The sequence below is a fragment of the Exophiala mesophila genome, assembly GCF_000836275.1.
Source record: "Exophiala mesophila strain CBS 40295 unplaced genomic scaffold supercont1.1, whole genome shotgun sequence".
NCBI lineage: Eukaryota > Fungi > Ascomycota > Eurotiomycetes > Chaetothyriales > Herpotrichiellaceae > Exophiala > Exophiala mesophila.
In genome coordinates this window covers 2,316,397-2,329,330 of record NW_015622504.1, presented here as the reverse complement: position 1 = coordinate 2,329,330, position 12,934 = coordinate 2,316,397, and the positions used below count along the sequence as shown (strand labels likewise).

Here is a 12,934-nt window from a genome sequence, read left to right as displayed (position 1 = left end):
CACTTCAACTCGTGACTCCCAACTTCAATTCTCCCGCTATCTCAACATAACTCAACATATCTCAATATATCTCAATCAATCTGCGCCCAACAAGTACAAAAGTCTCTACGCTGGGTTAATTTAAGGATGCCCGAGACCTCTCGCACGGTCTCAGAAGATTGGTTGGCGCTGTGCCCTTTTCCAGGGAACGTTGAATAGACATCTGCGGCAACATAATCCCCGGTCATTTGATCGACGGCGGATCGACATCACAAGGGCTCAATCTCATATTACCTGCACATTGACCTCGAGCATGTCTCAAAGTCGTCCACAAATTGTGTTTCTAATAGACAACATCATGACATTCTGAGCCATTCATTGCCGTGGAGAATCACGGCTTTCAAACGGTCAAGTGGGAGAGCACGAGCAGGAGTCTCAAGTCTCCAGCAATGGCTTTCTCCACCACCAGCGGCGTACTCCTTGGCGCGGGAGCATTGTATCTGGGATTCTCTTATATCCTCCCGCGAGTTCGTGGTAGTGATCAAGAAGCTTCCGACAATGATAAGAACGACCACTCAATCCTCAAGAACAACACATCAACACGATCTTACACCACTCCCTACTCAATTTACCCTTCCATTCTAACCTTCTACCACCCACACGCACATGCAGAGAAGCTGCAGGCCATAGCTGACTTGCCATTGCTGGTCTTCATTCACGGAATTGGTGGCTCATTACCCCAGTTTGCACCACTATTGGGAAGTTTGGTCAATATCGCGCCATGTTTTGGCATAGAATTACCTGGCCACGGATCCTCTGAGTTTGCACCTACTGATTATAATGCCTACAAAGTTGAAGCATTTGCGGCTTTATGGCGAACTTGCATCGAGGACATCTGTACTCGACATGGCCACCAAAAGGTTGTGCTTATTGCACATAGTATGGGTTGTTCAATCTCCACACTTCTGGCAACCGCCAAAGACTTCCCTTACCCGGTCGTTGGCCTGGTTGATCTCTGCCCGAAAGCCACTCCTCTTAGCAAATCTGAAACAATATCGGCTCGAAGATTCTTGTCTCTACCAGATACGATTCTTGATCTTCTGCGAATGCTGGATCGAAGAGGTGGTATCAATTCAAAGAGTGTCAAGAGAATGGCCGGTGAAGCTGCTGGTGTTGACCTGCGACGCTTACAGCTAAACTTCAATCGTCGTTACAGGACTCCAGTTTGGAAGCGAACCACCATTGGCTGCCTACCCGTCTACGATTCTGATGGCAAAGCTACAGGAGGCCTGCCCGGTCAGGAGACGTGGTCTCGAATCAAATCCCCAATGCTTGTGATTGCTGGGGAAGCTGACACAGTTACCAAGCCTACTGAAGTTAACAAGATTGTTGCCTTTTTACAACGAGCAAATGATTCTTCCGACAAACCTTCCTCGAGTGAATCCGAGCCTTTTATACCTGTTGCAGCACCCAGCACGTCTGAAACGCCCAATAAATCTTCACCCACACTAAACAATACATCCGCTACACCATCCGATGGCTCTCACCCTCCCTCGAACCAAACATCCAATGATCCTCTGGCAGACGATCGCCAATTCGGCACACTCCCTTCAACACGCGAGATTTCCAGCATGAACTCAACCGTCATCAAGACGGTAATCCTTCCAGCGCCTGCCGCTCACGCGCTCATGTATGACCATTCAACCTACCGCACTGTAGCTGGATTAATAGAAGACTTCCTTTCACGCTATGTCTCAGCACAGCTATCTCTAGGGTGGCAGCTCCAGCAACTGACGACATCTGGCAAATGGGACGTTAAGAACCTGGAGAAATGGAAACGTGTGACACCTGTATCTGGACCCATCGGACCCAATGGCATGTTCCGCGCACTCAAGACACTACGCGAGCAAGACGAGGACCACACACCGTCGGTATTCATCTCCCAATGGGCGGATCGGATATTCGCTGTTGTCGATATCTCCCACGACAGTCCTGTATATGACACCAAAGCACTCGAACGTGGCGGCATTCAGTACCACAAATTTCCCACCGTGTCCAAAGTACCTCCAACACCAGTCGAGGTAGCCGACTTCATCGCCTTAATTGACCGTCTACGCGCCGAGCCAGGCCACGACGACAAAGCCATCGGCGTCCATTGTCATTACGGATATAATCGAACCGGTTTCTTCATCGCCTGCTATCTGATCGAGAGACTGAACTACCGTCCTCAGGATGCAGTGGATGAATTCGCCGCTGCTAAACCTCCTGGCATTCGCCATGAACATTTCTTAGATACTCTATTCATGCGCTATCACGTCGGTTTGCAGAAGGCGCCGACGTTTCGGCCAGGCTAACTAAGTTAGCTAGCTGACCTCTGGTTGGACTCTACACACGTAGAGACTCGAACATCATTAATGTAGAAAGAGGTCATTTATTGTTCATACACGCTACGGTCTGTTCTTAAAGAACTCCCCCACCCCAATCGGAGATGACGTTTCGTTCGTCCTCTCGTTCGTTTCAAGTTTCTCTGTCTGACGAGACGAGAATGCTTGCTTGCTTGTCTTGCGTAATGTGTAGCGACTGAGCACCCACTCACCCAACCACTGGCGGAACTCATCATCAATCAATGAATCATAGTAGCTTAAGATTCACAAAAGCCTCGACCACAGCACCATCCACGCGACTCAGCCATTCCTGCTGAAACACCGCTGGACCACCCACCTTGTCTATCAAATCCTTGATCTTGACGGCAACAAAGTCCCGGACATTGATAGTATAGATTGGATCTCGATTACTGAGCACTCTCTTACGACCGTCCTCAGGGGTCGCGTCAGGCCACTCAGGCACGTCGCCTGCTGGCTTGTTGTGCCATAGATAATCACCCATAGACTCCTCGGCGGCTTCTTCGCCTAGTTCGACGCAGATGTCGGTCCAAGTGGTTAGGTAGGATTGGAGGTTTTCGAGTGCCAGTTCAGGGAACGGTGGTGTGGTTGCGGATAGGAGACTGGTCAAGGCGAGGACTTGCAACTTCTTACGGAGCACGTCGCCAATGTCAACGAAGCGGTCTAGCCATTCGGCGAGGACCCAGCTTAGAACAGGAAGGTTGGGGTGAGAGGTTGAGTGGACGTTGGTTGCGGATATGGCTTGTACTGTGATTTCAGGTGATAGGAGAACCATTCGTGCGATCAGGCTGAATAGACTTGTCTCTCCTGGTCCAATCACATCAGGCGCCTTTCGGTTTGGTCTTGGGTCTTGATGGTATTCGTAGGCTTCTCTTAGGATTTCGAGCACGGATGCTAGGTAGCCTGAGTTGATCATCGATGTCAGGAGATGGCTCAGTGCTTGCTGTGCCGGGACGGAAGGCGAGGTTTCTGCAGAAATGGAAGCAACAAGAGTCTCTAGAACATGTGGAGCATGTGCCGCGTCCCTTGCGCGACTTGATGACAGCATGGACAGTAGTGACTTCATGGATGTCAGCAACGGGTCGAGGAAAGACGAGGCGAGAGTCGTAGTCGGTGATAGGATCGTATAAGATTCGATAATCTCAAAAATTTGTCGTAGTAGCTCATTTCCCATTTCGAGTAGAGGTAGCAGAGATTGAGACAGCGCCAGAAGCTGCTCCGAGGGCGCATCTGAAGGTGTTTGTTGTAGGATTGCCGACCACAGGTCAAGTGCTTCTTCTAGCAAATACACAATTGCCTCTGAGTCGGTTTGGACAGAGTCATGAATGATGGGAAGAATGGATTCGTGGTAGGAAATGCTCTTTTGTCCAAGACTGTTGACAATAGCTGTGAGCATAGTCAGAATTGCTTGCTTCATCAAATGCTCGTCTCCTGATTCGGTCCATAAGGGTGGAAGTGTAGACATAATCCCTTGCGCATATGGCTCAATGTGGCCCTCAAGTTTCGTCACGGCGATGCGAACCGTCTCCAAAAGGGCCATCTTGGTTTCAGACAGTTCAGTGGCTTTGATCAGAGACATGAGGCTGGACAACAGAGGCGTGGCATATGGTTGGAAATCCTTGAAACTGAATTCGAATGGTTCTAGCACCATCCTCAATTGTCGTCCCGCTGTGACTTGGACTACATGGTCGTTGAGTTCTTCTTTGCTGGTCAGAAGGTGTGTGAATATTTGGTATGTTGCCACTCGGTCCAAGCTTTCCGGCTTGATAGGAATCCATTGTGCAAGAAGGATGGCCGTTCGGCGTCGAAGAATGTTGTAATTCGGAGAATTGATTTGCACCTCTGGCACCAGGGTTGTCCTGAGGAAGGTGTTGAAATCGAGAATGTCTTCTATACAAGCAGCGGCAATACCGATAGCTGAGTAGAGGCTGTCCTTCAGAAGAACATTGTGGTTGGAGACCTGAGCATACTCTTGGAATACTTGAAGCAGCCTAGGGACAAGCAGTTCTTTGAAGTTGATCACTAGATCGAGGAACAACTTCTCCGAGCAGGACCGTAGAGAGAACTCCCAAGCATCCACGATCTCCTCCTCTCTTCTTTCCCATTCGTCAGGATCTTGCTCCCAATCTCTCAAATCTGCCGGTCGTAGGACAAAATATTGAGTGACCAACACTTCCATCAGTCTCAAGACGAAATCGTTGGTGAGCACGGTCCCCTTGATCTCATCCACTGCATTTCTTCTGTCTTCCTTATCTTGAGGTGTCTGATATTTGAAAGTCTGAACCGGATTGAAGACCATCTTCAAGCAAGCACGGAACAGCAGAAGAGCTTTGAGTGAGAGCTTCTCGAGCGGGGAACTTTCCACCACGTCGCCATTACGGTACACGTCCCAGTCAAAGTTTCCGGTCAAGTCTTGTGTGGCATCGCTATGTTGGACAATATTCCAAGACCGATTGAGAATGTTCATGGAGCCAAGTAAGACAAACGAAGCAGGATGCTCTCGTGCCATTTCCAGATAAAGCTTGGAAAGCTGCAGCAAGTGTTTCATCAATATTGTTTTCGCATCGGGGGATGAAACCTGATTGTATGCCGTCCAAAAGCTGTCTTGATGGCTTTGTAGGAGAATCCAGAACTCGCGCACATTCTCTTCTCGGTGTGGATTCTCAAAGCCAACAACAAGAAGTCTTCTCAATGTCTTTAAAGCGGCAAGGCTGTTGAGGGAATCTGTAGTCGCGATGTTCTCCCCTCCGGATTGCCATCTTCCAACCAAACTCACGTACAGGCTGCCTAGAGTATGCAACAACTCTGAGGAGACCTGGTAGAGACTTTTCTTGGTACGAACCAGGCGTCCAGAGGCGAGCTCTTTTATGATCTGTAATGTGATAAGCAATATATTGGAAGTCGAGAGAGCGTCGTTTAAATCTTGGCCGATAGCTCGAAGACGTTGGCAGATATCTGGGATGACTTCTGGCCAATCGTGGGGAAATTCGAGACGGGCGATCTTTGCGAGCATCAAAGCATTGTGGAGAGCAAGGACAGGCTGTGGTTCCTTGACTCCAGCATCAATGGATCTTGATCTGATTTGATCTTTTTCAGGCTTCGAGATTGGATTAGTGGCAGTCTTCCTCCAGTGCTTGTCAATGCCATTCTTGAGCTGGATGATGGCTTGAAAACGAATCTCTTGGTCAATTGACAGATCTGCATAAACATCCTGGAGGATGGCATAATAGCCTGGGGTTTTCTCCCAATTGCCAATTTGTTGTGTGGCCGCTTTCAACGCTTGCGGGCTGGCAAATCCTTTCGAAGCACTGGCAAGGGTTGAAATGACACTTTGCTTGGACAAGGGGTTTGTCGCGCCCTCCACTTCGATGGCGAATGAGGGCATATTGATGACAGAAGGGAGTTCTTAAGATTATCATCGATGAGAATTGATCATGACGGATGTGACAACTGTCTTTTCAGAGCCCGGGGGCAAATGCCACCTCAATCCAAGTCGGGCGTGATATGCACAAAATAAAGAGGTTCAACCTGAGGTTGTTATGAAACGTGGATGGATGTGGACGAGAGATCCTCAGTGACTTGGGCAGATGATGAGGAAGCCTTGCAATTGGAGGACATGACAACCACAAGGCAGCACTAGTCTATGTTAGGATTGGCTCTGCCAAGGTTTTTATACTGGTGTATGCTGTCAAATAATCCACCGTACTACCACTGGGAATCTTCTGCTTCCCTGAAGAGCCGAGGCCCGAAATTGCTGGACATCCATCTCTCCGTTCATCGATTCTCTGTCATCTCGCCTCAATTTCGCGAGCTCTGCGACCCTTCTTCTCTTCCTCCTTATGCCTTGACCATGTCATCCAGCAGCTGGGCGGCTGCACAGGAACGTATTCTTGCCAGACAGGCCGCAAGACGACAGGAAGCCCTTGCCGTCCCTCAATTAACACCAGTGCCCAATCCCACAACCACATTAGCCCGCCTCAGACACTCCTTGCACCCTAACGTGTCCTCATTATGGTCGACTCTCTTGGAATCTGAAGGCACACGACCCGCTTTTCGAGTTGGTCAAGTTGACGCGGAATTGCTGGATGAAGAGCTTCTGGGATTGTTGAAGTCACAAGTCGGCGATGCTTTGAAATACCTTGGGCCACATCTCCAAGATGACTGGTCGCAAGAGATACTGTTGGGATTGAGGGCTATTCTGTTCAAGTTGTCCATCTGGGATCATGACGCTTCCTATGGCGCTGCACTGCAGAATCTGAGATATACAGATGCGCGGAAATCCAGCCAAGCACTACCCACGCCGACAAAACCGCAAAAGATCCTGTATGGTTTGCTCACAGTGTTTGGAAGGTATGGGTGGGACAAATGGGAGGACTGGCTGATTGATCAAGAGAGAGGATACACTGCTCCTTCGGAAACCATACAGCATTTGATGCGACTCACCTCGTTCTTGTCCACCACCCACTCGATCGCAGCCTTCTGCTCCTTTTTAGTGTTCCTCGTCAATGGCCGATACCGCACTCTCACCGACCGTCTTCTTCGGCTAAGGCTGGTCTCTCCTTCCAACCAAGTCAGCCGCGAAGTTTCATTTGAGTACTTGAACCGACAGCTGGTTTGGCATGCTTTCACCGAATTCCTCCTTTTCTTGCTGCCTCTTGTCGGAATCAGCCGCTGGCGAAGATGGCTGACTCGCGCCTGGAAAAGGACGACAGATGCCATGAAGAGCGAAACTCTCGATGTCGATCCTGACGCCGTCAAGAGCGGACCTCTTTCCTTCTTGCCGGAGAGAACCTGTGCCATATGTTATCAAGATCAGAATCCAACAACGACGTCGGAGGCCGAGGTTCTTGGTGCCAATGCCGGCGCGGGAGGCGGAGTGATTGGATCTGCCACAACTGACATTGTCAATCCCTATGAAACCATTCCATGCCACTGCATCTATTGCTTTGTGTGCTTGGCGACTAAGATTGAAGCTGAAGAAGGCAATGGATGGTCATGTCTGAGATGTGGAGAAATCGTGTACAAATGTCAGCCATGGAATGGTGATATTCTGGTTGAGAAGAAGAGTTCCACCAAGTCTGGGAAAACGGTTGGCTTTTCGGTGTTGTCTGACGGCTTGGAGACAAAGGAAACGACACTCAGTTCCAGTCAATGGACAATGGCAGAGGATGACCAAAGTGTCGACTCAGACGGTTGACCAAAGCATCGATGATATTGGACAACTGCGTTGAAAACACCCTGAATGAAACCAACAGATCAAGTGCTCAGCAGATCTGATATGACCAAGCCCAACCCTGCATGATGTTGACAAGAATATCAATGTTGGACAAAACAACTTCACCTAACGCCCGAACTCCCTCGCCACAGCAACCAGCCACGCAGACAATAGTGGTTTGTCCTGGTCAGTGGACGTCACAGCAAGATCGGTGGCAAAAAGGACTCTGGCACCAAGAGCGGATTGAACCTGTGGCCCTTTCACCATCACTTTAGACCTCACCCTCGCCGTCACTCGCCTCTGCTCATTCCACCAGCTCTCTACCACTACACCAATCCTCCCTCCCCCTTCCCATCTACAAAAATACCACCATCCTACCACTACAAAAAACACATCAACCGAAGTGATCCGCGCCATCCTCCCGGAGGGATGTTTGCGAACTGGGCATGACGAAGTCTATACTATTGTATAAACCCAACTTGTGCTGCATACAGATACTCCCCCTAAACCTTCATTGGACCGGCGACGATTATTTTCTAGGATTACCAGGGGGGGGGCTTAGGTAGACGCAACTCAACTTTCGACGAGAGTCAAGTCTGGGCCTACCAAGACCACCTCCCTTGGATGCTTCTTCGCCTGGTCCCAGACCGTAGACTACTTCAGCTCCCGGATGTGAGGACCTCGAAATCGAGGGCGGATTCCCGGCCTGCTCAGGTTGTCCTGGGGTCATGGTGTGTATTTGTGAGTGGATTTTCGGAGGGTGTATTTGATATGGGTTTGTTTTTGCTGAACGTTACTGCCGGCAGAGTAGTGAATTTACGGGGTTCCGGGTGAAGTGAGGTGTGGTGGAAAAGGGGGTGGTGGGTGATAAAGAGTGTGGCAGTATATCTGGAGAAGAACGGAAAGGAGTCTAAATACTGCCAAGAAATGGCAACGTGATTTGAGACAATATGATATGATATAAGAGGAGAAGAGATTTTCTGCGTCAGATGGGAAGTTCATACTTGAAGCTCTCAGTGTGATTCCCATCGACTTGTGGGTTCCAACGACGGAAGTCAATGAAGGTAGGTCAAGGAGTAGGGAGAATCTCGTAAAGCAGAAATGCAAATAGTACTCTGATCTATCATGGTCGTCGATGTAGATGGCATTTAATGATACTTGAAGCATAAATGTCTATATACATCGTGCCTAGGTATGTCAATATTTACCAGTCGAATAACCATGAACAACATCCACACTGTCAGTTACTAAGAGCCACCTGAAAGGGGCTGGATGTATGTATGACAGCTTCTTCCTTGGACTCTGTTGTCGAGTCCGTCAACGTCGAAAACAAAAATGACTAGGACTGTGCTCTGGCATAAAGGACAGAAATCCCTCTTCCCTCGCTGTGCTGGTGAGCAAGCTGGTACAAGGCGATCTCAGTCCGATCCAATGCTTTCCCGTCACCTTGAAGGCATCCTCCTTTTCTCCATAAAGCAAAATGCCCACCGATGGAAAATGCCTTCAATTCAAGATTTCACAGAATCTCACTCTTCGTCAATGAGAAACTCAACATAAGGATCCAGTTCAACCCATTTGAACATGGAACCCCATTTCAAACGGAAATCTCTTCTTCGATATAAATTGCTCGTGTTCATCTTGAAGCTGACCAGCTCCACAAGCCAACCCTTTTCGAGAGCTCGTTCGACCATGCGCAAAAACCCACCAGAGTACTCTGCCTCGGCAGCATCGCCAGTAGCAAGAACAATGGTACTAGGTCTTTCCGCGTCAACGAGAGATTCCAGGATCTTCAGGTGCAGAATTTCGTCCACGGCCTGTTCGACCCATTTCTCTGGTGCTGAGACAGTGTTGTTCGTGTCCGAACCACTGGTCTCGCCGCCAGAGTGGTACTTCTTTTGTCGTGGGGTCATCTCTTTTACTTTGTGAACTCGCTCGAGGATATTGGTTTCGTAACCAAGCGACTTGGCTTGTTCGACCACGGCGGATCTGTCCGAGCCAACCAGCACTCGCTTCGAGGCTGGTCGACCTCGCTCCAGAACCAGAGACAAGTTGTGGTAGGAAAGCGGGACACGCCTTAAGCGAGTATCCAATGGCAGACCACGAGCCTGTTTCAGGCAGTCATGGAAGCCAATGGAGATGTTGGACATGTCAACAAAAACGTGGATGCCGATGCTTGAGACATTCAAAGGTGTAAAGGCAGGCTCAAAGAGGCCCTGATTTTGCAAGTATTTCTTCTCGTCAGGATGCTGTTTGACGAGTTTGGATATGAGGGCTCTCTTCCTCGTTCGAGGAGTCAGGCCATCCTGAGGTGTTATGACTGCTCGCTTATGCGAAGAAGTCGGTTTAGTAGACCAGACAAAGGGATTGGCAACTGGCCAGTCGATTTTGTTAGTCCGAGGATCTGTCTTTGGAGGAGATGGCGAAGTAGGAGGCGAGTCTTTGTCACGAACTGCTCGTCGAGATCGACCAAGAATGTCGTCGATGACAGCTCTTCGATCTGGTGAGCGTCGTAGTGACTCGAGTTCACCCGCAGAGTCGTCTTCGGTAGTGTCAGACTCGGCCGCCTTTTCAGCGGCTAGGATGTCTGCTCTTGCTTTGGCTCTGGCCCTTCTTTCGGCACGTTTTTTGTTTCGGAGAGTTGCTGTAGATATTGGTTGTGCATATTGGATGTTGTCTTCTAGATCAGTACCCAAGATCTCGTCTCGCCAGCGCACGGCTTTCACCAACTGCACGATATCAAGCTCAGCCACCGGTTCATCGTTGACATTGTAAGTGATCAATTCTGACGCCTGGGGTTCTTGTGGAGCACGAGACTTTCCAAGGAAGTCCCAAATGGAGGAGAAATCGCCGAGGTTCGGTGTGACATCCGTGTCGCCACCAAGCAGCTCGGGAGGGGTATTTGTTTGTTCAAAGCTAGGCAACTCATGTCTCGAGGAGGCCGAGAGGCTGTTGAGAAGGTTGATAGCAGAGCTAAAGTCCCAAGCGGTGGGATCGGGCTCTTCTTTCATGTGAGAGGAGGAGAGATCTGATCTCTCGTGATTGTGATTAGAAGGATTGGGATCAAAGAGGAGGGAGTTGGAGGCCATAGTCTTTGGGAGGGGAGGTTATTGTGAAGAGGCGGTACATGTTTCTAGTGGGCTTAAGTGGGCGCGTAGGTTTGAATAGTGTAGTAGAATTGTGTCTTGATCTTGAGAGTGTTAAAAGCAGAGTGTGTGAGGTGGTGTGGCTGTGGGATGAAATCTGAGTGATGAATCGATGTTGGATGGTGATTCATGTGATTCATGCACGGCTCCTTCCTTGTCTTGGTCCGAGAGGCGAAGTCGTGTCATTAACCGACTAGAATCGGAGCTAAGGCTGTAAATATACTAGTGTATACGCTAATGTCTTGGCTAAATGCTATATTGATTAAGATTGATATGTCTTTCACGAAGCCTTGAGGAATGGATATCTCTCTAATTTCTAGCTTAATACCACTCCTGCGTCTCGCGAAATCTGGGAGCAAGAAAAGGCCTCTGGAGCCACGCCAAATGTTGCTAGGTCAAAGCCACAGGACCAAACAACTCTAGTGAAACAACTTCAAGATGTTGCTACTCTACATCGACGTGCAATGGCAATCACGCTGCAAGAAATGACGCTACCTCAGTCAAAGAGCTGGACGAATGGATCCTGAATTATGTTGCAAAGCGAAACCTGAATTATGTTGCAAAGCGAAACCGACAGGATCGCGCAAGCTCAGTGAAAGCCTGTCTTTGTACTTGTGTTTCTGGTTCAACAGTGGATGAGACAAAGAAGAGTTGAGGTCTTGACAATGGAGGAGTTGAGCATCAGCGCAGAAGGTGTGGTCCAGGGCGGTTCACTACGAAGTATCATGTCCATAGATAACTTCCTATAAGTTCTGTGAGAATGGACATTCATCCTCACACAGGTCCTTCGAGGTTTTCTCTCTACTAGTAGAGCCTAATATATCTGTTATGCATACGGTACTTACACGAGATGTCCATCGGTCTATCTACGGATTAAATCTATCAAGTCTGCTCGTGAATGGTCAGGGCATTCTAGTCCTTTTGTGGCGATTCCACAGGGCTTATGAGTGGTGTCTGACGGCGAAGAAGCATTTCATTGTTCGGCTATGCTTTGATTTCCTCTTAATAAGTGAGGTTGACACCATTACATGTCTCATGAGGTCATATCTTTTTTATCAGACAGGGAAAAAATAAATCCCAAATCCAATCTGCCAATACATGCTGAGACATGTAATGCAATACAATGCAAAATACCTACAAAACGGGTCTAATCTAGACCTTTCTCTTCTTGAAACCGCCCATTTTAAACCACAGGGCAAAATAAATCCCACAGCCAACGGCACACATCGCTCCGCTGAAACCCTGCATGGTGGTGTAGCGGCCATCGTCAGCGACGATGAGCTGGCCACCGATGGGACTCCCGACGAGGATAGCAAAGGAGCCGATCCCAAAGAGGAGACCTGTTCTCAGACCAATCTGCGAAATCGGACTGATCTGGGCGATCAGAGGCGGGACAAGGCCAAAGACAGCACCGGAGGTGAAGCCAAAGAAGACGGCGAAGCAGACAACAGCAGCGACGGTGTCAGTGGGGAGCCACACGGCGAGGATCATAATGGCGTTGAGAGTTGCAAACACGACCAAGACGTTGAACCGACCGACTTTATCGGCGATGTAGTTGGGTACGGTACGGCCGAAGGTGCTAGCTCCGTTGAGGATGGCAATCAGGTAGATGGACAAGGCGCGAGGCACGCCGCGGGACCGGGCCTCAACGACTAGAAATGTAAATGGCAAGAATAGGCCGAGCATGGTTGCAAAGGTGCCGACCGTCAGGAGAGTAAAGGGGATTTCTTTCCAAGGAGAGGTAAAGTCGGAGGCGCGTAGTGGTCTGGGTTTGGGAGGGATGCGCGAGCGCACGGTGGAGATGCAGACGAGCATGATAGCTAGGATCAGAAACGCACACGTCCGCATCGTCCAGCCAAAACCAATTCGTGGCACCAGCCGCTCTACCATGATGGGGAAGATGACTCCGCCGACGGAAGCGCCTGCAGCGACCATACCCAAAGCAGCCGCCCGCCGTCGAAAGAACCATGTCGCCGTTGCTGATGAACATGGGTAGAAGATCATGGCTGCACCTAACGGCGAACATACTCCCTGTGCAAGGATGATTTGGTAGTATTTATGCGAGATGCTGGCCATCATCAATCCAAACACGTGCAGGAATGTCCCGATGCACAGGATATATCGTGGCCCGTAATTGTCATAGACTCGTCCGACCCATAGGCCGTTGGCCCACATCATGCTGCCTTCGAGAGATG

At 49.5% G+C, this 12,934-nt stretch overlaps 4 protein-coding genes across 4 annotated transcripts; 2 read left to right on the top strand and 2 right to left on the bottom strand.

Annotated features, from left to right (window-relative positions):
* The first annotated feature begins 50 nt into the window (after positions 1-50).
* Positions 51-2,489, top strand: PV10_00748 (uncharacterized protein). Its single transcript, XM_016364860.1, has one exon. It carries the CDS (start codon positions 429-431, stop codon positions 2,331-2,333), a length of 1,905 nt encoding a protein of 634 aa, XP_016228509.1. The 5' UTR covers positions 51-428; the 3' UTR covers positions 2,334-2,489.
* PV10_00747 (uncharacterized protein) lies at positions 2,409-5,946 on the bottom strand. Its single transcript, XM_016364859.1, has one exon. It carries the CDS (start codon positions 5,764-5,766, stop codon positions 2,611-2,613), a length of 3,156 nt encoding a protein of 1,051 aa, XP_016228508.1. The 5' UTR covers positions 5,767-5,946; the 3' UTR covers positions 2,409-2,610.
* A 243-nt stretch (positions 5,947-6,189) lies between these two features.
* Positions 6,190-8,759, top strand: PV10_00746 (uncharacterized protein). The gene has a single exon (XM_016364858.1). It carries the CDS (start codon positions 6,232-6,234, stop codon positions 7,576-7,578), a length of 1,347 nt encoding a protein of 448 aa, XP_016228507.1. The 5' UTR covers positions 6,190-6,231; the 3' UTR covers positions 7,579-8,759.
* On the bottom strand, positions 8,710-10,829 carry PV10_00745 (uncharacterized protein). The gene has a single exon (XM_016364857.1). The coding sequence runs from the start codon at positions 10,680-10,682 to the stop codon at positions 9,123-9,125; it is 1,560 nt and encodes a 519-aa protein (XP_016228506.1). The 5' UTR covers positions 10,683-10,829; the 3' UTR covers positions 8,710-9,122.
* Between the last annotated feature and the right edge of the window lie 2,105 nt (positions 10,830-12,934).